We start from the raw sequence: 25,312 nt of genomic DNA on the forward strand, positions 1-25,312 counted from the left end.
GGAAGAAGGGGCCTCCGGGCCCAGAGTGGCAGGGCCTGTCTGCACAGAGGCTGGCGGGGTCAGAGCAGCCAAGGCCGGCCTTGCTGCCCTGGCCTCACTCCAATGGGAAGCCTTGGCTGCCCCTGGGGCCAAATTTTCGCTTCAGAGGGCCAGAGCCAGCCAGCCAGCCAGCCAGCCAGCCAGCCGCCTGACCTACACCTACCTGTTCCTTGACCCCTCCCCAGACCTGTCCTGTCCTTCCTGAGGTATCGGGAGAACGTGGCTCTGCAGGAAGCCTGCCTGAGGGCTGAACTTGGTGACACCCCTGGGTCTGTCCCTGCGGGCCACGGGGCCCCTGCCACCTTGCATTCTGCAGACCCTCATCCAGTTCATTGTGCATTGTTCGATTTCCAGAATGTATGTGTTGATAGTTTTTTTTTTAAAGAAAAATGACTAATGTACATAGCCTTTTTGAGGAACAGAGTCTGTCACGTGTGTGACCACGTGGACTATTTTAAGGTGCTGAAGCGACACTAATAAACCCGGGAGCACTCCCCCAGGCCCGCCCTCGCCTGCCGATTCCTCTCGGGCGGCCACCGCCCCCTCCCTGACCCTCCGTCCGTCCAGGCGCAGGCTCCGCCCTGTGTCAGCGCCGCGGGTAGGGCGCTGCCGGGGTGGGGGCGGGGCAGCCGGTCGGGGGTTCAGGGGGGCGGGGGCGGGGGTGGGGGGCGGCCAGGGGGCCGGACGACCTTGGGGCGGGAAGCGCGGGCGCAGGGCGTAGGAGGGCTCCGGCGGAGGAACCCCGAGTCCCGGCAGACGCCTTGGAGACGGCCTGGGGGCCGGGGCGTCTGCGAGGGGCGCCCCACGAGCACCGCAGGCCCGGCGGAGGCCCCGGGCCGGGCGCGAGGAGGCGCCGCCGACCGCGGTCCCGGGGGCCGGCGCGCGCGGCCGGAAGCGGGGCGGGGGGCGGGGCCTGCGCGGCGGAAGTGCCGCGGCCGGGCCTTCCGGGGCGCACCCCAGGGGACCCCGACCTCGCCCGCACCCCAGTGGACCCCGCCCCCGCCCCGCACCCCAGTGGACCCCGACCCCGCCCCGAGAGGACCCCGCCGACCCCGCCCGCACCCCAGTGGACCCCGACCCCGCCCCGCACCCCAGTGGACCCCGCCCCGCACCCCAGTGGGCCCGCCTCCCCATACCCTTACCCCAGTGGACCCCGGCCTTCTCCCACCGCCGTACTCCAGTGTGCCCCGCCCCTGGTACCCCAGTGCACCCCACTCAGACGCCGGAACCCCACGCCTTCCCATGTGTCCTCCCGACCCCCCAGCTCTGCCGCCCCCACCTGGCGGGCTCCTCTGCCCCGTCCCCGCAGTGGAGGGGGCGGCCTCAAGCCAGCCAGGCCTTGTGGCGTGGAGGTGAGGTCACAGGCGTCGTCCTGAGCAGGGAGGCGGGGCGAGCTGGGGCCCTTCAAGCTCACTGGCCCTGGTTCTGCGCGGTCGTGGGGTGCGCCTTAGGCGCCGGGGCCTCCTGGGTCCTGAGAAGGCGCCGTGTGCAGGCACACAGCTCAAGCCAGGAGGGGACCCAGGGTGGGAGGCCAGGAGGGCCAGGAGAGGGGCCATCGGGGTGGGGTGCTGGCTGCGCAGCTGGGGGGGGGGCGGGGGGGGTTGTGTGGAGGAAAGTGGCAGCAGCAGCTGGGGGACCCAGGTCATCCAGTGGAGTCCGCCTTGGTCTCACTGGCCTGAGGCCCACGGGTACTGTCTGGGCAGTGGCAGAGGCCAGTCTAGCAGAGCCTGACGCTGCCTCCATTTGCCAGAGGGGCCCAGGGAGCCGTGGGAACACAGGTGGCCTTGGGGACCTTTCCTCAGAGCCCAGAAGCACAGACAAGCAGGCTGCTAACTGGCCGTGAACAGCATGAAGCGTTTGCTTAAGGACCCCCCAGGGGAGAAGCAGGGACCCCAGCTGTCCCAAGAGCACAGGCCACCCTCTGCCCTGCTCAGCCCGACCCCAGCCTGGGGCCAGCGCGATGCCCAGAGCAGCATTCAGCAGGGACTGCAGACTCAGGACTGGGTAAGCTAAAGAGAGCCTGGCCTCTGCCCCCCGGGCCCGCCTCCGGAACCCCCGGAGCCAGCTCAGCAGGCGGACTGGTTGGGTGCGTGTGGGTGGACAGGGCTGAGTGGGGCCTGAGGACGAGCAGGTGCCGTGGCTGGGGCAGAGTTCAGCACTCCTGCAGGTGAGCACCCTGCCTGCCTCACCTCAGCACCCCTCAGGGCTGAGAGGGCACCCAAGCACAGGGAGCCCGGTCGGGAAGCTGCCCCCACAGTGGGTACCTGATGGCACCCTACCTCTCAGGTCAGCGGGCAGTCGTCTCTGAAAGCCATGACCAGAACATTCCTGGAGGCTCCGCTCATGCAGCCTCACACGGCAGGCCCCTCTCAGTGCCCCGCACTCTGTGACGCAGTGGCGGCCGTGACAGCAGAAAGCTGCCCCCGCCCCAAGGGACACTGCATGGGCAGAACGCGCCGGATGCTCCCGAGTTCTGCAGGGTGACCCTGTGCACAGGGTCGAAGCCTGGCCGGAGGGATCAGGCTGTGAACAGCCGGGCGCACAGGGTGCCGGCCGCGGGGCAGCGTGTGGCCCTGTCTGCGCGTGTCGGAGGGTCCGAGGCTGACGGAGGCGGTGGGAAGAGCGTGCACTCCCCGGCTGCCCAGTGCAGCTGCCACGTGCCCCGCAGCAGGCCCCTGCCTGGTGCTGGGTGACCACCAAACCCGCGGGCCCCTTGGCCTCCAGGAGGCTGACCTCTTAGGACAGACGGTTTGGGTCGCAGACACAGCTGTGTGTCTCCTGTTGGGGATGCGGGCTTCTGGGAGGAGGGGCGCATGAGGGGCTCCCTCCGGAGCAGGCGGCGGGGACCGGGGCCAGCAGCGTCCGAGCCACGTTCTGCAGTGGACGGGCCTGGTGGCTCTTGGGCGGAGCGCACCCCGGCACTCCGCGTCCGCAGCTCTGAGAGGTGGTGGGGGGCCAGGCTGGGCGGCAGGGGAGCAGGCCGGATGGGTCTGGCGGAAGGTGGCACAGGGGAGAGCGGTTCGGGTGGAGACCAGAGAGGGGTGCGGGCCTCTCTGCAGGCTCCCAGGACAGCACTGGGGGGCAGGGGTCCCGCTGTGTCCCCCACGCCCTGTTCACCTCTCTGGTGCCATCATCCTGCCTCTTGTGCCTGCTGCTCCTGGCCCTCGGGGACGTCACCTGCTCACTGTGGCCTCGAGGCACCAGGCCACCCCCCGTCTGACCATCCTGCGTGGTGCGCTTCCTCCCAGCCCCCCAGTGTGCCCGGCTCCTCTAGTTCTCCCCACGCCCGGCCCCTTTTCAGGCACCGTCTCCCGGCGAGCCCCTAGCCCAGCTAACATACGTCGATCCTACCTTCCCCTTCCCAGCCTGATTCCCAAGGGAGTCGCCCTCACCTCCAGGGGTCCCTGCAGGTCCCCAGGGCCCCCATGATGAGGACGTGCTCACAGAACACCAGCAGCCTCGGGCTGAGGCCAGAATCTGAGGACATGTCTCCCGACGTAGAGCCCCAGCCTTGCACAGAGGGCTGGGCAAGCCTGTGTCCCTCTGTTTGCTAATGAGCCTGCTGACGTCACCACAGAAGGCTCTGGGAGGCAGGAGCCCACAGGACAGAGCATGGGCGGGGGGCCAGCCAGCAGGAGGTGGTGACCACATCCAGCGGGGGCCCAGGCTGGGCAGAGCAGGAGGAGTGGCTGTCAGCTGTGTGGTGAGAGCAGGCGCTGCCCTGCCCCCCAAGCCTCAGTCTACTCACGCTGCTGGGCTCAGCCCCCCCTTTAAGTATGAATCAACAGCTGAGGGCACCACACGTTTGAAGGAAGCCTCTACCGTGACGGAGAACGAAACACCTCGAACAATAATGAGAAGACCCGCAGGGGTGCCAGGCGGGCAGGGCAGGGCTGGAGAGGTGCCCTGTGCCCTCCGCGGAAATCTGGCCCGTGCAGATCCCAGCACTGTGGAGGCGGTGACGCGGCACCGTGGGGGCCTGTGGCTGCGTCCGGTCAGTGCGGGAGGTCGGAGGTCGTCCGCGTCACGAGGGCCGGGAAGAGGGCACGACCATAGCCCTCGCGGATGGGAACAGGCCCTAGGAGACGGACCAGCAGAAAGGGCACGTCTGCCAGCAGAGCGGGAAGTCGCAAACCTGTTTGGGGCCCACTGTCACACCCGCGGCCCCACGGAGAGCCCCGTCGGGGGCGGGGGGGCCTGCGATGCGCACGTTCTCCTGGCGTGTCACGACTCGGTGTCATCGACGACCCAAACGCCGAGACCTCTTTCGACACGGCACCGCGCAAACAGAAAAACAAGGATAGATTCAGCCCCGGCAGAAGAGTGAGAATAGAGTCGAAGCTTCAGTTTTCAAAGCGAGAGGGCCCTGGCACGTGACGCGTGAACGGCGGAGCCGACCGGGACGTCTAGACGTGGACCCGAATGCCTGCGGACACTCAGGGAGGGGGACGGACCTTCCGGAAAGTAACGCGGCCAGCCGTCCTCCCATGGGCACCCCGGTCAGCTCCAAGCGTGTCGATGGTCCCTCTACCGCAGGGCGGGGCGGCGGGCCTTTTAGCCAAAGGGTAGAAGCCACAAAAGGAAAGACGGCTACATTCAACCATGTGTGTAAAGCGAACCGAACAGCTGCTGAGGCAAAGTGAGCGCCGTGAGCGAGGTCGAGGGTAACCGACGAGGGGCAAGACCCTGCAGCGGGGACAGGACAGACTGGACGTCCGCCTGCCAAAGAATGGTGTCGCGCCCTTACCTCAGATGGAAGTTGACTCCACGTGGACCAGAGGCGTGAGGGAAGAGCTCAAAGTACGAAGCTGGGAGAAAACACAGGAGCAGGCTTCGTGCCGTTGGCCCCGGTGGTGACTTCTTGCATCTGGTGCCAATGGCACAGGCAACAAAAGTAAAGAGATGAACTGGACTCCGTCAAAACTCATCGGAGGACACGACGCACAGAAGAAGTCGACCTGCGGAATGGGGAGAAACGTGCAAGTCTTACTGATAAGGGGTTACTATCCAGAACGTTGAGAATTCCTACAACTCAAGGAAACAAAACAAACCGACTCAAAAATGGACAGAGGGCTTGAGACGCTTCTCCACAGACGTGTAAGGGGTCAAGCCCACGGAAAGACGCTCAGCGTCAGTCGCGGCCGGACGCCACCTCGCACCCGTTCGGGGGGCTGTGACAAGTAAAACCGAAACAGGGTGTGGAGAGACCGGGGCCCTGCGCGCTGCTCGCGCGGACGTAGATGCTCCCGCGTCTGGGACACGGCACGGAGGCGCCTCGGAAAACTAAACGTAGGATCGCCGTGTGGCCCAGCGATCCCAGCTGCGCGTTGGAAAGAATGAGACAAGCGAGCAGGCATCTGCGGCGTGATTCATGACAGCCTAGAGGGGGAAGTAACCCCTGGGGCCAGTGAAGAGGAACTGTGACTCGGCCTCAGGAAAGGGTGGACTCGACACTTGCTGCGGCACCGATGGACCTCGAGGACGTCACGCCGCGTGAAACGGACCAGACACGAAGCACGAATGCTGTGCGAGCCACCGGCACGAGCCCCCGGTGGAGGGCCCTGCGGGACGGAGGCCCACGGCGACAGGAAGCAGGCGGTGGGGCCGCGGCCGGGGCCGGGGCGGAGCGCGGGTGTGTGACTGGGCAGGCGGTCCGTGGGGAGGACGCGGCGGCCCGGGGACGGGCAGGGGGGCGGCAGCTCCGCGCCGCGGAGGCGCTCGGTGCAGCTGCGGTGTGCGCTCCGGGGCCGTGGCAGGGCCTGTGCGTGGTGCCGCGGCAGAAACGCAGAGGGGAGAGGAGTAGGAACGAGACACCGTCCGAGGACGTGCAGCTGCCCACGGGGACCAGGGCCCGGCAAGCGAGACCCATCAGCGGTGCTTCCGGGAGCGAGCGGGCTCTGGCTTGGCCCAGGGGAGGGAACGAGGGCGCGGCGCCCCAACAGCCGCACGGCAGGCACGTGAGGGCTGAGCCCGGGCGCGCAGGGGGCGCGAGCCGCGTGCGCCCGGCAGGAGTCCCAGGAGGCCGCGGGAGCCTGGCCAGGCGGCCGGGCCCTGGCGCCCCGCCGGCTGAGTGCGCGGCGCGGGCCCCTGGGCTGGACACCCCCGGACAGGCGCGGCCAGCAGGTTGCGCTGAGAACGGAGGTGAACGCGAGCACCTTCCCGAGGGGAACCCAGGCCCCTTCCTGTCCCCAACACCCAGCGCCTGCCACGGGCACCGGCCGTGAGGCCCAGAGGCAAGACATGAACCGCGTACGCAGAGCGCCCGGTGTGGGGGCACACAGCACAAGCCCCTGCGAGAGAGGCACGCGGCCCCCGGGACGCACAGGCCTTGCTCAGGGGAGGAGCCCCGGCAGGCGTCTGGCGTCGGAAATAAATGAAATAAATTTACTTGACAAAAATATGAAAGGCGAGGCCCGAGTGTTGGCAAGGGGCGGGGGTCGAGCCAGTGCCCCCTGCTGGTGGGAGGTGCGGGGGCGGCCGCCAGGGTGCCCGGCTGTCCAGGAAGAGCCCACGGGTGGGCCCCGGGAACAGCCAGCTGCGCCGTCCCCTCAGCTGGGGGCAAGAGCGGTACAGCCGTGACAGCACGTGATTCAGCCCCTTAAGAACCGCGTGGAGCTGTCTCAGGCGCGAGCTCAGGGAGGAGCGGAGGGAAGAGGCGATGTCCGCGCCCCCCGCAGCAAGGCCAGCGCGGAGCCGCCGTCCCCGGTGGCCGTGGGGCGGGAGGGGCGGGCGGCCGGCTGGGGAACGAGCCGGAGCCGTCCGGGCTGCGCTGCGCTCCGGCCGGGGGTCGGGGCCTTGGCCGAGGAGGCCTTACCAGCCGCGTTTTGTCTCTTGGGGAGAAAACCCGAAGCACGTGTGGGATCGTTCGTTCGGGGCAGCGAGTTCCGGAGTCGCTAAGGATGGTTCCTCTGCATTTCCCATGTAATTATCCTTCGCAGTTTTAAAGTCGTCACCTGCCTAAGGTTGCGCTGGCACGGCACAGCCCTCCCTCGCTGCAGGGACCGAGGGCCCCGGACGTGGCCGAGGGGGTGGCCCAGGTGCAGCGCCTGCGGCCCCGGGGCACAGAACCGTGGGGTTTGGGGACACCTCAGTCGTAAATGTAGAGAGAGATGACCAAAGTCACCACCCCGAGGATTTAATGTGCTTTTCTGAGAAGAAAATGATCAAGGGACAAAATCGGTAACGACAAAAAGACGTAACAGATTTGGGGAGCACGGCCACCAACAGGTTTGGCTGCCGGGTCCTTGGGTGTCGAACATAAGCAGGGAATTGCCTTCTTTCTGCTGGATTTTAAGGGACCCACAAAGGGGACCCCCTTGTCCCTCCTGAAACCTCGGAGTATGGCAAGAAGGGCGTTTGAGCAGCAGACGTCCCCAGGATGGAGACCCAGAGAGGCCGCAGCAACAGAGTGTGAGGGGAGGAAGCAGGTGGCCGAGTGGTCACTGACGTCACAGCAGAAGGGCCGGACGGCCTCGTCCTGCAGAGGCCCGTGGCCTCCGTCGCAGGTGCAGGGGCCCAGGGGAAAGAGGATGGGTCAGCGAGTAGGTCCCAGAGCCTCCGGGTAGGAGACGGGGGTACAGCTGCGGAGGCCGAACGAGAGACTGTCGGGCGCAGAGGCCCCACGGGGACACAGGGACAGGTGTCTTCAGAGCAGCCGCGGGGCAGGGGGGGCACCGAGCGGCTCGTCCCCACTCGGCAGCCGCTCGGTTCTCCCCCCAGAGCAGGGAACCTGCAACGGAGGGGCAGGCGGGAGCCTCTGCTCTGCCGGCACGAGCTCCTCGGAGGAGGAGGAGGAACCGTCCCCTGCCCACCACGCGGGAAGGACCCCGTCCTGCAGAAAGGAACGCTCAGGAGTAAGACAGCTCTCGGGACACGAGCAGGGTGGCACTGGGCTGTTGGGTGCAAGGTCTGGAACCTGAAATTGAGGAAACTGCCCGGAGAGCAGGAGAGGCAAGGAACGGGAAGTGGGAGGAAAGGAGAGACACCGGGAGGAGGCTTCCAGAAGGCCCCGCAGGCGGCCGAGGAGCAGAGTCCGTCATCAGAGACCTGCAGAGCATCTTCTACCTGGGACAGTGGTGGAGAAGCTGCAGGACACGGGACCGAGAGAAGGCGGCCGGCGCCATCTGGGAGGAGCGGCAGCGAGGCTGCCTTGACCCCGACGGGCGGGTGACGGGCAGGTGCGCGGAGGGAACGCCGCCGCTCTGGGGCTCCGCGCCCAGCAAGACGCCTTTCGGGAGGGGGCAGAACAAGTGAGACAACAGGCGGGTGTGGGCCCGGCCGACCCTCGCCCGGTTCTGAGGACAGGCCTCGCGCGGCAGGGAAGCGGCCGCGGGCGCAGCCAGGGGCACAAAGGCAGCGTGGGCAGATGGACGCTGCGGTGGACGGGCCCCCGCCGCGGCCGCCACTCACCGAACCAGGCTGAGTCGACAGGCGCCCACGACGGCGCCAGGGCTGGGAGCCCGTGAGCCGAGCCGCGTGACCCGGATTCCTGCTCCGTTCGAGAAGACGACAGCGGCCCGGTCCCCTTTGGACTTCGCCGAATTTGCATATGCACCATGGTGACACCGGAAGACCAGAAGGAAAGCCGCTCCGAACCCGTGGAGGGGACCGGGGCGCAGAGACAGCACCCGGTCGGCCCAGAGGAGAGCAGCGAGGGCAGAGGAGGACTCGCGAACCAGGTGAGACGAAGCTCCGCGAGTGGGCCCGGCTCCCCGGGGCAGGGCCTGAAGGCTGAAGCCAGCGCGGCCCCTGGTGCATGTGCGGCCGGGGAGCGAACCTGGGCGCCCGGACCAAGCGGGGTGCAGACCCACGCGGACCGCCTTCCGCCGCTCACAGCCGGCTTTGCCGCACGCTCTGCCCTCTGCCCTCGAGGGGAGTCAGGGGGGTGCGCCTTCCCGCAGGGCGGACGCCACCCACTGTCACGTAACCTCGAGAGCCCCGAGTGGCCGTCTCCATGGACACGACCTGCCGGGATCTGAGTGCGCCGTCCTGCCCCAGGTCACAGCCCCCCGCCTCTGAGGTTCTCGCTCCCTTGGCCGGCGGGGTGCCTGGGCTCAGGGGCATGGGGTGCCTGGGCTCGGGGGCCTCTCCCGAGGCCGCGACAGCTTGGCCCGTTCTCCCACCTCCCCCGAGCGTGCAGCCGGGCTCAGGCGCCACGTGTGGGCCGGGGCCTCTGCCGTGGGGGCCTTCGCTGTCCGCGGCCTCCCGGTGGGCAGAGAAGCAGGCTAGGTGCTGGGCTGGCGTCCGGACGCAGAGCTACTGTGCAAAGCCACCAAAGGCCCCAGGGCCAAGGCGCGCCTGCCGTCCTGGGAGCCCGAGCTGCACCCTGGAGGGCTCGGCATCGCCCCTACCGTGCAGGGTGCAGAGGGTCGAGGGTCGGCGGGTGCAGGGCCCCTGGGCGTACCTGGTGTGAACCGCTGCCCTGTCACTGCAGGTGTGTGAGCCACCGCCAAGCAGTCATCGGAGCCGCCACTGGAGCCTGAGCATCGAGGAGCGCCGGCAGCGGGCCTCCCAGGGCGGCTGCGAGAGGCGGAGGGCCGCGGGGGTCTCCCTCCACTGCCAGGTGCGCGGGGCAGGCGGGGCGCAGGGGCCGCCCCTTCCAGCTGCACCCCGCCCCCTGACCCTCCTGCCTCTCACAGGAAATCATGCAGATTGTGGCCCAGCTGGTGTCTGAGGACGTGGACAAGGACGTGCTCATCCCACACCCACCCAGATCCTCGGAGTCCACCCACGCCTTCCACGCCTTCCTGGCCCGCAGCTCGCCTTTCTGGCAGAACGTGACCTTGGAGCCCTAGGCCTCGAGGTGCCGACCTTCCTAAGAGCCTGTTCAGCTGATATGTGTGTTGCAGAGCCTTTCCTGGGGGTTCTGGGGGAGACTGCCACAAATCAGGGTCCCTCTGGGCTGTTTCACATCCAGCCGGGGACCATGACGAGCCAAGGGATGAGCAAACCGGTCCAGGGGCACCACCGGCTGCCCCCTGCAGAACGTGCACTCTGAGGCTTTGGGAGCCACTTCCAGGATGGGGGTGTTGCCCCAGCCCAGCCAAGAGGCACCTGGAGGGGCCCTGGGGACAGGGCAGGGCAGGGCTATGCCAGGAGAGGCTGCACACAGCTGCCAAGGGTCAGCATCCTGGGGACAGGCAGCTGCGGGCAGCCTGGGAGGGCCAAGTTCATGACCAGCTCTTTTGCTGGCCTGGGCAATGGTATCTGGGCTGGGGAGCCTGGCCCCCATGAGGAATTGGGTGCCTACCTGCACGGGGCAGTGAGGGGGTTGGGACCAGCAGGCCTCCAGGAGGTTGGGGGTTTTGAGGTCATGAACTGTCAGGTACCAGTGCCTGTCCAGCCCTGGGGTGCTGGTCTCACACTGGGCCCTGACTCCAGGGGGCCCACAGTGGCACACATAACCCAGGGGCTGCAGGAGGCAGGCGGCGCTGAACACAGGGGCGGCTTCGTGGAGGAGGCGGTACCTCCCCACCCCTGCACAGTGAGCTCGTTGGTGGACGAGCCAAGAAGGCAGTGTGGGCGGAGGTCTGGGGGAGCTGCGAGGAGCTGGCCCGGGGCCCACCGCGCTGGTGCAGGGCAGGCGGGAGGCTCCCGAGGCAGGGCTGCATCGGGGGGACCAGGCTGGCGGCGGGAGGAAGTGGAAGGGGGCGGAGGGGGTTGGCGGTTCTGAGCTCCGAGCTCTCGTGGGTGGAAGGATAGTGGCCGGGTGGGCACCATCCCCTGGACTCGGTGACCAACTATCGGGGGCCTGACCGCTTGTGCGGGGCCAGCGAGGTGACTGACTGTCGGGCTGACTGCGCTTGCGCGGGGCTGGCGAGGAGGACGGGGCTTTGGGCACGGTGAGCTGGTCAGCCCCAGGCCGGGCTGAGGCAGTGCTGCCCTGGCCTCACGCCCCCCGCCGGTGCCCGCCGCCCGGAGGCCACTCCCCGCCTGCTGCCTGGGTGCTCCGTGCCTCCTGCCCGCCCCCCTCCCCCTGCCTTAGTGCAAGACTCAGGAAGCCTTTCCAGGTCACACAGCCAGGCGCCCTCATTCTCTCTGGGGTCCCCTGAAAGTTATTTTGATTCAGGCCTGTGCATTTTTCAGCCTCCCTAGAGTGAGTGGAAGGCCAGAGACAGTGGGGTGGTGGGTGGACGGGGGTGGGGGAAGATTAGGCAGGGCTCTGGAGGGTCTCTGGTCCCCCTCCCCCCCACCAGACCGCTGACGATGAAGTGAGGGACAGGCGTCCGGGACGGACCCCGCCCCAGGCCAGCGCAGCGTCAGCAGGTACAACGGAGGCGGCAGCTGCTGAGCGGCCTCGCGGACTCCGCGTCAGTCGCCCGAGGTCCAGGGGTTCGCTGGTCACCCTGCCGGGGTGCTGGACGGCCAGCCCGCCGCCCTCTGCGCGGCCTCAGCCACTCGCTGCACAAGGGGCCGACGCTCCTGCGCCCTCGGACGGCCCCTGCGCCCGGAAGCCCGTCGACTGCGTGCCCCTCAGCAGCTGGGTTAGAACCAGCTTTTACATTTTGAGACTTCAGGTTCTAGATTTGAAAACGTTTTCCTGGGCCTTGCTCATCCGGGGGGCGGGGCCTGGGAGGTGTGGAGGCTCAGTGTGCAGGTGCCGAGCGCTGCACGGCTGTCCGGGCCGCCCGGGCCGCCCTCCGCCCCGACTGGTGCAGGTGCTGGGAAGAAGGTCCTGGGCGGGTCATGCCCTGGGCTCCTGGGGCCACGGCCTGAGCCTCGTGCACCACTTCCGGTCCTGACCCCTCTGAACCACCAGCGCCCTCACAGGACCGTGTAGCCACTGCGTGCCATTCGTCCCCTCCCCTCTGCCACCAGGGCAGGGAGTTCAGTCACCCCGGCCCTCGCCTCGAGGGCGGGGCCAGCAGGGGGCGCCCAGCCAGCCGTGGAGGGCCCAGTAAACCGCTGGCGTTGCCGAAGCCCCAGCAGCCTCTCCTCTTGTCACTCCACCGTCCCGCCCGGCCTGACGTCCCTGGCACCCGTGGGACTCTGCACACACGTCCCCGGCTGCTGAGTCTCACTCCCGGCAGGCCCTGGGGACACTCCCGGCTCCCAGCTCCTCTCCCTGGGCTGTGGCCCTCGTGGAGAGCCCGGCCCCCCACCCCCCACCCCGGCCCCCGCGTTTGCTGCTGCTGCTGAGTCGTGGACGAGTTCGGCCGCCTTCACGTGTCAACCCTGTTCTGAGAAGAGTCTCTTCACTCTGCTACCGAATGGGCAAATGTGTCTCTTTTGCAGCGTATCCAAGATGCGTCGTCTTGGCCGTGAGCTGGTTATGGGCTCGGCCTGTCTACGACCAGCTTCTTCCGTCTGGAGGGGGGAGGCCAGGTCGGGACGCTGGCGTGTGGTGTCTCCTGAGACTTCATTAAATGTCACTCTGCTTTGTGAGGAGCACATCTTATCTCATGGGGAGACCTGGAATTCAGGTGGCCTCCACCACACGCCGGCCCCCCAGGGCCTGGCTTCCCGTGAAGGTCAGCCTTGACGGCCACCGTCCAGCAGCCCTTCCTCCTCCCTGCTGCCCACTGGACGAAGGGAATCCGTGGGCTTCTGTCCTCGGCTGGGTCCAGGGAGCGTGGCCGTCAGGCCCAGGCCTCTCCCGTCCCTGAGGGGGGCAGGCGCCCCGGGAGGCCGGCCGTGTGTGGCTCTCGACAGCCCGGGCGTTTCTCGGTAGTCCTGACTTCCCGGTCGCTTTGTTGGGTGGAAGACGATTCTCTGCTGCAGTTTTGCTTTCCAGAGGAGACGCAGGCCACGAAGTGAGGACAGGCTTGTGGGCAGGAGGGGGCCATTCCACCAACACCCGTCCCTTCAGAACCTCACGTCCTGTGCCTAAGCCCTGCCCCCGCTTCTCCCTGCACGCCTGTCACAGCTGGGGTCCCAGCCCCCGGCAGCCCCACTCTGCCCTTCCCAGCGGAGTTCCTGAGACTGAGATGGTGGCCCGACGGGAAGCGATGGGTAGTGGCATCATGCGGCATGCGGCCCCCTGGCTCCGGGGACCCTTGCCTGGCTCTCACCTCAGCACATGCTCCGGGCTCCTGCCCACCTCCACCGCACCCTGTAGGGACCTGTCTGTCCCTGGGGCCTCCCCCAGCACAAGGCACCCTGTGCTCTGTTCCGGGGCCCCTCTTGACCTCCCCTCCGTGTCCCATCATGCTCCTCAAACTGGACCTTGACCCCTGCGGCTACACCTGAGTAAACGGCAGTCAGCAGCCCCGGGGGCCCCCCACGCCCCACTTCCCTCCGCCCCCCAGCAGTGGGCCTCCACCCCCTCTGCTTCATGCCCTGACCTCCTCCTCGGGGCATCCACACCCCCATCTTGCCGGCTCCACGCGGACTGGACTGCACAGCGCTCTGGGACCCGACCAGCAAGCTCGGGCACGGGCGCCCCGAGCCCACGGGCTGGGCCAGCAGGTGCTGCGGCGCGCACGGCCGCCTCGGCCCCCCTGTCCCCGGGCACGGCCGCCCCGGCCGCCGGCTCCGCTCGGCCGCGCCGCCGCGGCCCGTCCCAGGCCGGTCTCCCAGGGAGGCGCTGCCGCCGCGAGAGCGGCCCCCCTGGGAGGTGGGGGGGCCCCCAGACATGCGGCCATGGCCGAGGGGGCTGGGCGAGGAGAGCGGGGACCGGGGCCGGCCTGGGCGGGAGGCGCGGGGCGCGTCACGAGGCCGGAGCTCGGCCGCTGGGCTCGCGGGCCGCGGGGGGCGCGCGGGGCCGCGCCGCGGGCGGGAGGGGGCGCGGGGCCCCCCGCGGGCGGCGGGGCGGGCGGGGCGCCGCGCCGAGACCCCGCCCCCGCGTCGCTCCGCCCCTTCCTCTCGCGCCCGCCGCTCGGTCCCTGCGCGGCCTCGGCGGCGGCGGCGGCGGCAGCGGCCCCTTTAAACCGCCCGCCGCGCCCCGCCCGCGCCGCCGCCTCCATTTTCCAGGCCGGCGACCGCGCAGCCCGCGGCCCCGCCATGGCGGCCAACATGTACCGGGTCGGAGGTAAGGCCGCCGCCGCCGCGCCGGGCCTGTCGCCGCCGCCGGCCCCGGCCCCGGCCGCGCTCGGCCGCGCGCCCCAAACCGCCGCCCCGCGCCGCCCCCGCCCGGCGCCCGCGCGCCCCTCCCCCCGCGCGCCCCTCCCCCGCCCGCGCGCCCCTCCCCCACCCGGCCGTACCCCCCCCTGCGCCCGCCCCGCACCCCACCGCACCTCTCCGCACCCCGCCGCGGCCCGGGGCTGGGGAGCGGCGCGGAGCGGCGCCCCCGGGCGGGGTGGGGGGCTGAGCCCACCTGTTGGGGCGCCTGCGTGGCTTGGGGGCCCTGGCCAGGAGCGGGCCGCGGCGCCGAGCATCCTTCTGGGCCTGGCGGCCCCCTCCGCGAGCGGGAGCACGTGGCCCTGTGAGGTGCTGGCTGCTCCCCTCTGAAACAGGAGTCGCGGGGTCGCGGGGGTCCCTACCCAGGGCTGCAGGGCTGGCCGCAGTGCGGGGGGCAGTGGGCCCTTTGGGGATGGGAGCCCCAGGCCTGGGCCGCATTCCTCGCTGAGCCCAGGGCGCCTGAGAACTGCGTGTGTTTGGGGGCTTCCCCAGCAGGATCCCTTGGGGGTCCTCAGCAGCACACTTCCAAGGCACCCCCGAACTTTTTCCTGCCTCCAGCACCCCGGAGCAGCAGGGAGGTGCTTTGCAAGGGTAGGAGAGAGGCCAGCAGCCCCCTGCCCCTTTAGGCCCTGATGGGGCTTGTGCTGGCCTGGCCCAGGCCCTGGGGACTTTCTCCTTCTGGGACCCCAGGAAGCCCCCCGCTTTGGTCCTTGTCCCTCTTTGTGGGGCGGGGGCGCTGGGACTCTGTGGCCCTGCTTTTCCATGGGATTCCAACCCCGTCCTCAGGCGGCTCTTCCTCAGGGAGATGGGACCCATACCCACTTTCCGCCTGTGCCCACCCTTGCTTGCCCACCTTTGGCTGAGCATGTCCAGCAGGAGCAGCACTGGCCTCCCTCCGAGGCCGCTTCTGCCCCCTCCCTGGCCAGCTGACCCCTGGGTGTCCGGGGTGCCTGCCTCCAGCCAGCCAGGCCCCCATCTGAGCAGTGGGTCCACAGGCACCTGCCAGCGCTTGGGCCTCCCCCTGCCCTCAGCCTGAGAGGCTCCTGGGAGGGGGCCGGCGCCCACTTGGCAGTAGGCCCCTGCGGGTCACATTGGGCAGGGGTGCAGGAGTCCTACAAGGGAGGGGGCCTGTCCATCTCCCACCTGGGAGGCAGGAGTGTCACCGCGGGAGGTGACGGGAGGTGCTTTGTCACACGCCTTTGGGAAGGCCCCATCACAGCACCTCTGCCCCCAGGCTGACACCCCCACCCTCAGGTGCCCAGCTCGGCCCCTCCCTGCCTCTGTGCACTCCCATGGGTCACTTCCTGCAGCGCAGAACCCTCCCCCCCACCCCGTGCAAGGCCTCGTGGCTTCTGCTGACAAGGCCTGGCGACCCCCTGCCCACCCGCTGCTCCCCTGAGGTCACCATTCAGAAGGCCATCAGGCAGCCACGGCCTCACCCTCCCACTACAGTCTGAGTGTTGGCTGAAGGAGTGACCAGGATGGACACGTGGAGGCCGCGGAGAGGCAGGGTCGGCCGGGGGCCCGAGGCCCGCAGCCCCCAGCCCTGTGCCTTCACCCCTGCCCAGCCACTCTTCCAGCCCCTGCCTGGTGGGGCTGCCGCAGGCCCTCCACGCCTGTCTCTGGGGCCTGTCCCCAGGGGAGCCTTCCCCACCCCACACAGGCCCTGGACCCCGGCTCAGGGGGGTCCCCTTGACTTGTGGGCTGTGTCACTTGGTCTTTAGGTCTCTTACCAGCTGAGAACTCGGCGGGGGCCTGGCCACCCCCAGACCCTCCTTGCTTTAGCTTCCTGAGGTGTGGACAAGGATCGCTGCCCTGCGATGGCTCCTCTGGGGGAGGCCAGACTGGCCCCAGGTCTGCCTGTGCCCCTGTGAGGGTGTCCTGGAGCCCCCCCAGGGGCTCGTCTTCAGTGTGCTCCCTGTCCCCGTGGAAGAAGCTGCATCCAGCCCCGGTGTGTGGTCAGGAACCCTGAGGGCTGTCCCCAGGGTCCTGCAGGGCTGGCGGTCACGGTGGGGGGTGATGGCAGCTGAGCATCCCGGTCTAGGTGCTGCTTGCCCGGGGACAGGCGCCAGGAGGACGGGCCCTTGCCCTTCGGGGGGCTGTGGCCTGGGGGAGCCCCACAGGGGCGGTCTGGGGAGCGACCCCCATCATTACTGGGCCCCAAGAGCAGCCTTTTCCGAAGGCGCCCGACTCCGCAGGACACGAGCTCAACTGGGGTTTCGGGGAGACAGTCTCGGCACAGGTGCACGCCAGATGCTGCATGGGACACGCCAGTGTGGGAACCTGCAGCAGCCGCCTTCTCGGGGCGTTCGGTTTACCTGGTGGACCATCTGCGGGGCAGAGGCCGGCCGTGGGCAGAGGCCCGGCCGTGGGCAGAGGCCGGCCGTGGGCAGAGGCCCGGCCGTGGGCAGAGGCCGGCCGTGGGCAGAGGCCGGCCGAGGGCAGAGGCCGGCCGTGGGCAGAGGCCGGCCGTGGGCAGAGGCCGGCCGAGGGCAGAGGCCGGCCGTGGGCAGAGGCCTGGCCGTGGGCAGAGGCCGGCCGTGGGCAGAGGCCTGGCCGTGGGCAGAGGCCGGCCGTGGGCAGAGGCCTTCCGTCGGGCGTGGCGGGCAGGCAGGGCCAGGTGTGGGTGGCAGGTCAGGGTCTGCGGCCTCTGCTCGGCCCTGTGCTCCCAGGGGCCTTGGTGGCCCGAGGGCACCGTGGGCAGTCTCCTCTGCACGTGCTGTGCCCAGGTGCCCAGCCGATGTTTGGCCGCTCGTGTGACTGACAGGCTGGAACCGTTTCCCGTAGGTTTTTTTCTTTTTTTCTTCTGTTGCAAGAACTTAACACCCGTTCTTTTGGGTGGTTTGCTTTTTTAAAAATACACTTTGAAAAAGTGACAGGAACACGCCTGCTGCTGGGCAGCCCGCGGCTGGGGCCCCTCCCCCCGCTGGAGCCCGGCCGCTGTCGGGAATGCCGTTTCTGTTTGGCTGTTTGTTCTAAGCTTTTGAGCGGATATATGAGTCCCCAACTTCAGACGTGCTAGCCTGGGGCCCACCCAAGCTGCCCCCAGGCACTGGGGCCCTAGGCGGGGTGCAGGGAGCCCCGCAGGGTGGCTGTGCCCATTGGGGCCTCCTGGTGGCTTTGAGGGAAAAGTTGGGCTCTTCGGCTCTTGGATTTTAAAGAAGCAGGTGCTGCTCAGCAGCCCCTCACACCTGGCCGGGGGGCGGGCGGGCCCCTTGGGGTCTCTACGGTGCCTTCCCAGGCAGCCAGGTCGCATGGACTCGCTGGCGAGAGGGTGCCTCCTCCAGGCTGCCTCCCGCTAAAGTGGGGGCATACCCGCCAGTTTGTGTTCCGACTCCCGGGAGGAAGCACCCTGGGGCCCCAGCCCAGCCCCAGCGTGCCTGCTCGGGGCTCGGACGTCTTGGATTGTCCCGCGCGTGGGCGCACGTTTTCCTGGGTCTGGGCTGAGAGGGCTCCGCCCTGTGAGTCCGTGTGTGGCCCGCAGGCGGGGCTGCTTCGTGCCCGGTCCCTCGAGTCCCCGCAGCAGCTGGTGGCCTCGGACACCACAGGACGCACACTCACCAGGCCCCCTGCAGCGCCACGTTCTTTCCCTGCGGTGGGACACCTGGGGATGCCGCCTGCGTCTGCTCGTCCTGGGCTTCCCCCCGCCCCCCTCGATCATCTCCAGCCCCTGCCCGGGGAGACGGGGCTCCTGCAGCCTGGCCCCGTGCTCCGGGATCCTCTGGTCTCCGCGCCTCTGCCCGGTGGCCCCAGCTGCCTTTGACAGCCACCCCCCCCCACCCCGCGTCACCCGCACACCCACACAAGCGGAGCCTGGCCAGGCTCGGGATCCCAGGTCCCTCTTGCTGCGAGGGGCTGTGTGCAACAGGCCTGAGGCACACAAGGGCAGCACCTCCGGGCAGGGACCCACACCCTCAGGGCACCCCTGGAGCTCGGGGCGCCTGCTTCCCTGCCCCTCGCTGCAGGCGGGGTCCCCGAGAGTGTGCGTGTGGGCCCCGGGATCACCAGGGCCATGCGGGGGGACGGGGCCAGCACAGAACCTGGCGGTGGTCTGGCGGTGCAACATGCTCCCAGCAGGGCGGGGCACGTGCGGGGCTGTGGGGGGTGGGGGGTGGGGTCCAGGTGGGGACTGCTCTGTCCCTGCATCCAGCAGCCGCGTCTAGGGGGACATGGGGTCACCCGGGCTCCAGTGCGGGGGCGGGGCCCGGCGCATCCAGTTCCCACAGGACAGGACGTGAGCCCCGCCCCTGTTCCAGCCCCCGCTGACGAGCGTCCCTCTCCTGGCCTGTCCCGCCCCGCATGTTCGCCGGTTTGGGATTTTCTTCGGACTGTGCCGTTGCCGTGCGCATGCGCTGACGTGCCCTCGGCGTCCGGGGTGCTCGGAGGCTGGGTGCGCCTCCCGGAGCACCGTGGGCTGCGTGAGGTCCCTGAGCCCGAGCCCCGGGCCGGTGTCCTGAGCTCTGTCAACAACTCAGCTGTGTGCACCGAACAAGGGCGTCCGCCAGAAAGCCCCACGGGACCGTGACGCGCCCGTCGGCGGCGAGGGGGTGACCAGGGGCTGGCGGCACCCGGGCCTGTGCCCTAGGAGCGGGGTCCGTCCTCGCCCATGTGAGCAGAGCTGGCACGCCCCTGCTCAGGCTGTGTAGACGGCAGTCCAGGCCCAGGCCGCGTGGTCGAACCGTACGCGCACGCTCGCCTTCACGGGCGGCCACCAGGTGTCGCCTGGTGGCCGCCGCGCCTGCCTCCCGCGTCCCACGTCCCGGCCCCCGGGCGCCCCCGTCACCGGGCCTTCCTGTCCCTCACGCCTGGCAGCCGAGCCGCACTGCGGCAGGGCCGGCCGCGTTTCCCCAGGGACGGCGCTGTCGGGAACATCTTCGTGTCCCCCGCCGTCCCCCTCGCCCCCGTGTCCTTGGTCAGGCGTCCGCACGCATCTGCACGGGTCTCAGCAGGCTTGCGTGCGTGCTTCTCGTGGACTTCCGAGAGTGGGCGCCGCGCTCTGCATTCCGGGTTTCGGCCCTTTATCAGATGCGGGCTTTTTTTGCAAACTTTTCTTTTTCATAATTGGTGCGTGTTGTGTGTCTGTGAAACCTGCTTGACCTACGGTCGCAAGGAGTTTATTCTGCGTTCTTAGAGAACTTCTGTGTTTTGGGGCTTTGCCCCGACGTTCGTGAGCCCAGCAGTGCACCTTTGTGGGAGGAGAAGGCGAGGATCCGGGCGTCTGTGCGTGTGGCGTTCTGCGCGCATGCGCCCAGCTGTCCGGTTGCCGCTGCTCGCGTCCGGCTGCGTTGTCTGGTGGCCCCCTTTGTCCCCACTGGTCCGCCTGTGTCCCTCTGCGGTACGGGCGGCCAGACTGCTGCCACGTCAGCTTGCAGGCGGGTCACGGTGGCCCTCCAGCTTTGTCCTTTGAAAGCTGCTCAGGCTGCCCTCCTGCCCGGGTCCCACTGGGGAGGAAGCGTGGGATTCTGATTGGGGCTGTGCGGATGCCATCGCAGGCCGGGCTGGGGGAGCCGGCAGCCTGGCCAGCGCCGAGTCCTGCCACACAGGAGTGGCACGCTGTGGCCCCTGCCGGTCACTGTGCCTCGCGAACTGAGAATGGCTGACAGAGTTGAAAGGAGGTACTTCACGGCGCGTGAAAGCCGCGTGGAGTCCGGCGTGGGTGCCCGTGGTGGCTTCCCGGAGCGCCCCGCCCTCAGCAGGGCGTGCGGCCTCCAGCACCGTGCGGCGTCCCACCCTCGGCTGACACGGCACTGCAGACGGTGCACGGCGCGTGTGGGGCTAACACAGTCCCACCTCGCGAGACGGGAGCGGCCGGAGGGCGATGCTCAGGGTGCGTGGCGTCGCACAGGTCGGTGCCCGTGGCCCGATCGCAGTGTCTGAGGAGCTCGCTTCTCCGCCGAGCGGGGAGACCGTGCGCCGGCGGGGGCACGGCGAGCTGTTTGCAGCCGTCGGAGAAGAGTGTGCGGGGAGGCCAGCCGCCGCGGGCAGGCGCGCGGTGCAGGTCCCGGGGCTGTGGCCGGGGCCTCGGCGAGGCGAGGCGGCAGCGTGCCCAGGCCTCTGCTTACCGAACCGGCCTGCGGGCTGTGTGACACCCCGGGCAGAGCGCTCCACCAGGACGTGACGGCGGCTCCGGGCCAAGCCGACTGGGCTGCCGCGGCCCCGACGGCTGGTGACGTGTGACCTCGGGGAGTGTCTTGGCAGCGGTCCCCATAGGAGAGCGTCAGAGGCGGTGATGGTGCAGGCGGTGTCACCCAGGCCGCCAAGGGCCCGCCCAGGACGGGTCACGGGGGCTCCTCTCAGTTGGACTTTCCGCCTTCCGATCTCGGGCCCGGGCACACCTGGGTTTCGAGCCTTTGGGTTCAGGATGGGGACCCCACAGCCCTCCGGGCCCCGCCGTCAGGCTCAGACGGAAGCAGGCCAGCCGCTGCTCTGGGCCCCGGGCCCCGGGCTCCGTGCCTCTGTCACTTCATGGCTGGTTCTCGTGATGACCCGCATGTCCCACGTGCGTGTGCACACGTGCTAGTCGTGCGCCAGCAGATGTGCACACGCGTGTGTCCCCTGCACGTGTCCTGCCTCTCGGGGTTCCCCGCTGTTAGGCGTGCTCGGAGTGGTGGTGACGAAACATGGGAGCAGGGGCGAGGCACCGAGGGCCCGTTGTCCCCCCTGCGGGACTTGCTGGGGGCAGAAGGCATTCGAGTGTGTCACCTCGGAGCCAGCCATGTTGGCAGCGAGCTCCGCCTGCCCTCGGACCTCCTGGACACCCAGCCGAGCCCTGCCGGCCCGCGCGGCGGTCACGCGCAGTGACGTCTCGTGCTCAGGAGGAGGCGGAGCAGGCGGCGGTGCAGGCGAGTCTGCCATGGGTTCACGGCCCTTCGCAGAAAACCGGAGATCGTGGACGGCGGCATCGCGCGAGCGTGGGCTGTGGCGGGTCCTTCTGGCGACGACTGAGTCGGGATTGCCAGGCGCTTCCTGCGGCCCCCTCGCTGCCGAGTGAAGGCAACGCGCTCCGCGCTCGCCTGGCTGTTCCCTGGGGCCTCGTCGCAAGTGCACAGGAGGCGTCTGTTCCCGGACCGCCCGCCGCCGAGGGCTCCCAGGCGCACGGGGCCCAGCTGGCTCTGCCGTGCACCCCCGGCCGCACTCGGCCAGAGACCGTCCCCAGGCTCCGTGTCCTCAGAGGCCCCGTAGGACCCACAGCAGCCGCAGTCATGGGTCTCGGCCACAGCGACAGGCTGGCAGAGGCCGGGCGCACGCGGCCACTCCTCCACAGTCCTGGGCCGTGCTGCGGGAGTGTGGCTCCCCCGGCCTTCACGTCCAGGGTGATTGTCCAGGTGGGTCGCGTCGTCCTGACTGATCGCCGGCGTGCCTGGCCTTGGCTGCTCAGTCTCCGGCCCATCAGAGGTCAAGCTGACCTCCGACCCCACCACAGATCATATCGTTAGCGCAGACTGTGGAGCCCTGTCCCCAGGGGAGCCACTTCAGAGCTTGGAGGGGCCTCCCCGGGCCGCGCGAGGCCAGACTTCCTGGGCCGTGCAGGGCGTGGGCGGCCGGCCAGCTGCGATGCCCTTGACCACGCGCAGGATGCGGCCTTGCTGAGCCGCAGCTCTCCGGAGACCCCAAATTTCCACAGAAACAACCACGTCCCCACACGTGGTTGCTCTGTGCCCTCCACTCGGCGCCATACGCCCGACACGCACTCACCTGCGGGGGCCTGCGGGGGGCGCAGTGCCCTGGGGGCCGCGGCCGCCTCTTGGGAGGTGTCCCAGGCGTGGTCCACTGTGCTGCTCGCCGTGGGTTTTCCACAGCTGCCTCCTGCCAGGTCGGCGTCCCCTGCAGCCCCTCGTCGGCCAGAGCATTTTCCCGGAGTGCGCTGGGTGTCTGTCGTCGGGCGCTCTGGCTCTGCCGAGACGGTTGGTCGCCGGCTCGCGTGTGCTCTGTCACCTTGATTTTCAGTGTCGGAGCACCCTGTCCCCAGAGGACCCCGGGGTGGCCGTCCGTCCCGAGGAGCCCGGGGCGAGCGTCTGCCCCGAGGAGCCCAGGGCGGCCGTCCTCACAGGTCGCTGTCTCTGCTTTGTGGTTCTTCTGCGGACTCGGCTCCGCGTTCGGGAGGTGCGGCGTGGGCCTGTGTGCTGGTGGCTGGCTGCAGGGTTGGCGGCATGGGCCCTGCGAGCCAACTGGTGGGTGTCCCCTCCCCTTCTTCCCGGGAGAGGCGAGCGGAACCAGTGTTGAGTCTCCCGTGGGTGCTGGTGAAGCTGTCTGGGCTGGAGGCTCCACCCCCGCCCCGTGTGCCCTGCCCCCTGTGCCCCAGGCTCGGTCCCGCGGGAGCCTCGCACCTCATGCTGTGGCGGTCGTGATGCCGCCCCCTGCTGGCGTGGGCGGGGTCTGCTGGCCACTGCCCCTTTGCTCCTGCCCAGGCCGTTCGCGGCACCCCCGGGGGCCGGCGCGCCGAGGGTCCTGCAGCTCCGCCGTGTCCAGTGCGCCTGTCCCCACTTGTTCTCCCTTCTCTCCTGCCCGCCGTTGGCTCCACGTTTGCTGAGCCACCACGAAACTGCCACCGCGGCTGTGGGACAGCCCGGTCCCCCAGGTCCCGCGTGGTCACCCGGGCCCACCTGGCGTCGGGCGCCGCACGCGGCCTGTGTGACCCGCAGGGCACCGGCGCCCTGCGAGGCCTCTGCCGTTGGACAGATGGACAGACGGGGTCCCCGCGGCTCTGTCTGTCCCCGCTGGCGGGGAGCTCTGGGTCGGTTCCAGTTTGGGGCGCACGTGGGCCGTTTGCTCGGGTGTAGCTTGTCTTTTATTTGGCTCCTTAGATGAAAGCTTGGGTGGCGGGCGTGAGAGCTTTTTATGAAAATCACTTCGTTGTGACGTCGTTTTCTCTGGGCCAAGTGCGGCCGCCGCGTGGGGACAGGGCAGCGGGTCCGGGCGTCGCGCACTGCGGACACTGCCCCTCCCGGGCTCGCGCCCGGCCCCCCGGCCCCCCGGCCGCGTCCGGGCTCGGCGTCACTGTGCGCCCGCGGGTGTGCCGCACGAGCGTCCTCACAGGTGCTTGCCACAGGTGTGTCCGCAGCAGGCGGCGCCTCCCGGGGTTCAGCAGCCCCGCCGGGACCTCCCGTGCGGACGAGGCCAGCCTGGGTCCTTTGGCATTTGCTGGCCTTGCCGCGGTTTGCCAGATTGGGGCCTAGCTGGGGCCGTTTGGGCCACGTCCAGGCTTTACTCAGATTTCAGCCGGGGTGAACGTGTGGGGTCCCCCGTGGGCGACCCGGGGCAGGGGGGGAGGCCTTCCTGGTGCAGGTTGCTGGGGACCTGGGCCAGGTGGCAGGCCGGCAGCTGGGTGGCCTTGTGGAATCCTGGGCTTCCCACCGTGGGCCCCTTGGGAATTTCTGGGAGACTGCCAGCCCCTCCTCGGGGCCTGAGAGAAGCGAGAGCACGTGGGGTTGGTTTGTGCACACCTGCCGGGCGGGGGACCGGAGGGTGGTGGCCTCTGGGCCTCCTGGTGCCGTGCTGGCCCCCCACCAGGGAGGTGGAGGGGTGCCCGGGGGCCTGCGCGCGCCGGCGCCTTGGTCCGGCGCCCTCTGGTGCCTGCCACGGCCACGGGCTGGTGGTGTCCTGGCCCCCGGCCTCGCCCAGGAGGGTCCGGTCCCTGGCCCTCCCTCAGCACCCGCCACATGGTTCCGGCTGCGTCCTCTCCCCAGAGGCGTGGAGGCCTCAGCCCCTCCCTGCACACCCGCTCCCGCCTGAGGGCGTGAGCACATGGGGGCCGGGCCCCCGGGTCCGGGGTGGCGGGTCGGGGGCGGCGGCAGGAGCACGTGGGGGCCGGGCCCCCGGGTCGCGGGTTGCGGTTCGGGGCGTCGGGCAGGAGCACGTGGGGGCCGGGCCCCCCTGTTCCGGGGTGGCACGGGTCGGGGGGCGGCAGGAGCATGTGGGGGGCCGGGCCCCCGTGTCTGGGTTGCGTTCCGGGGCGGCGGGTCCCGGGCTGTCGGTCGGGGTGGCTGGTCGGGGTTGGCGGCAGTGTCAGGTGGGGGCCGGGCCCCGGGTCCGGGCGGCGGGGTCTGGGGGTGGCGGGTCGGGGGGTGGCTGCAGGAGGCACGTGGGGCCGGGCTCCCCCCGCGGGTCCCAGGCTGGCGGGTCCGGGGTGGCGGGTCCGGGGTGGCAGGTCGGGGGTGGCGGCAGGAGCAGGTGGGGGCCGGGCCCCCGGGTCCGGGCTGGCGGGTCGGGGGCGGCGGCAGGAGCACGTGGGGGCCGGGCCCCCGGGTCCGGGGCGGCGGGTCGGGGGTGGCGGCAGGAGCAGGTGGGGGCCGGGCCCCCGGGTCGGGAGTGGCGGGTCGGGGGTGGCGGCAGGAGCAGGTGGGGGCCGGGCCCCCGGGTCCGGGGCGGCGGGTCGGGGGTGGCGGCAGCCCCGCGTGGCAGTGCCGCGCGGTCAGTGACCCTCCCTCGCCTCCTTGCAGACTACGTCTACTTCGAGAACTCGTCCAGCAACCCGTACCTGATCCGGAGAATCGAGGAGCTCAACAAGGTAGCACGCGCGTGGGCGGGTGTGCGTGCGTGCGCGCGTGTGGGCGTGGGTGTGCGTGCGTGTGTGTGGGCACCGGGGGGGGCAGCGCTCCCCCAGCCTCCGCCTCGTTTTCAGGAGCCAGGGCGTGGGTCGCGGACCGGCCACCGCCTGCTCCGACCTGTTGGTGGCCTCGTCCCCAGGGTCGGGCCCCAGGCCTGGGTCCTTGCTGGGCGCCCCTGTGGGACGTGCTCAGCAGGGCCTGAACAGAGCAGCAGTGCTGAGAGGGTCTGGGCTGGATGGTTCCGAGGACCAGCCACACGCCCGGGGTCCGGGCAGAGGGGCCTCGGGGCCTTGGGGTGGGTCCTGTCACCCACCTCCCTTCCCACTGGCCCAGGACACCCCCACTTCCCGCCACGCCTGCGTAGGCTGTGGCCGTGCCCAGGAATGGCGCCCAGAGGCCCCTGGGCCGGCGCTGTGGGGGCATGGCCTCAGGTTCCAGCCCTGCTCCTTCCCCTGCTCAGCCAGAGCCCCCGCCACCCCGCCAATGGGTAGTGCGGGGGCGTGGTGCGTCCCCTCTCCTCAGACGTGGCCCTGGGCCCTGCAGCTCCACCCCCCACCCCCCACATTGTTACTTGTGCCAGCGACGGGGGGCCTGGCTGCGCCTCTTGGGCTTTGTGGCAGCATGGCTTGGAGTTTGGGACGCGGCCGGGATTGGGGCAAAGGTCAGGA

At 69.8% G+C, this 25,312-nt stretch overlaps 2 protein-coding genes across 10 annotated transcripts in view; both read left to right on the forward strand.

Annotated features, from left to right (window-relative positions):
* The first annotated feature begins 1,126 nt into the window (after positions 1-1,126).
* On the forward strand, positions 1,127-24,555 carry TEX22 (testis expressed 22). 6 transcript variants are annotated; one of them, XM_016121460.2, is made up of 4 exons: positions 1,127-1,391; positions 1,790-2,043; positions 9,473-9,601; positions 9,678-9,873. In XM_016121460.2, the coding sequence occupies exons 2-4, from the start codon at positions 1,888-1,890 to the stop codon at positions 9,831-9,833; spliced, it is 441 nt and encodes a 146-aa protein (XP_015976946.1). In that variant the 5' UTR covers positions 1,127-1,391; positions 1,790-1,887; the 3' UTR covers positions 9,834-9,873. The 6 variants fall into 6 exon arrangements, with proteins under 6 accessions (XP_015976946.1, XP_015976945.1, XP_036094057.1 ...); XM_016121459.2 differs by lacking the exon at positions 1,127-1,391 and adding an exon at positions 1,419-1,562; XM_036238164.1 differs by lacking the exon at positions 1,127-1,391 and adding an exon at positions 24,537-24,555 and having other exon boundaries at positions 1,622-2,043; positions 9,678-9,841.
* MTA1 (metastasis associated 1) overlaps positions 13,881-25,312 on the forward strand; it is a 30,922-nt gene continuing 19,490 nt past the window's right edge. For all 4 annotated transcript variants that reach the window (XR_001594052.2, XM_016121456.2, XM_016121457.2 and 1 more), the window contains exons 1-2: positions 13,881-14,008; positions 24,537-24,604. Coding sequence is in view for 3 of the 4 variants with exons in the window: in XM_016121456.2 (XP_015976942.2) it covers positions 13,981-14,008; positions 24,537-24,604 (96 nt within the window). In the remaining variant the exon portion in view is untranslated. The remainder of the gene's footprint in view (positions 14,009-24,536; positions 24,605-25,312) is intronic.

This window comes from Rousettus aegyptiacus, unplaced genomic scaffold (assembly GCF_014176215.1).
Source record: "Rousettus aegyptiacus isolate mRouAeg1 unplaced genomic scaffold, mRouAeg1.p scaffold_m13_p_21, whole genome shotgun sequence".
Lineage (NCBI taxonomy): Eukaryota > Metazoa > Chordata > Mammalia > Chiroptera > Pteropodidae > Rousettus > Rousettus aegyptiacus.

Bases quoted from the DNA above. Each gene is read 5' to 3' on its own strand.
- TEX22 (XM_016121460.2), top strand. From the start codon at position 1,888: ATGAAGCGTTTGCTTAAGGACCCCCCAGGGGAGAAGCAGGGACCCCAG. The intron at 2,044-9,472 runs GTAAGCTAAAGA...CTGTCACTGCAG, and splicing joins GACTGCAGACTCAGGACTGG to GTGTGTGAGCCACCGCCAAG. The intron at 9,602-9,677 runs GTGCGCGGGGCA...TGCCTCTCACAG, and splicing joins GGGTCTCCCTCCACTGCCAG to GAAATCATGCAGATTGTGGC.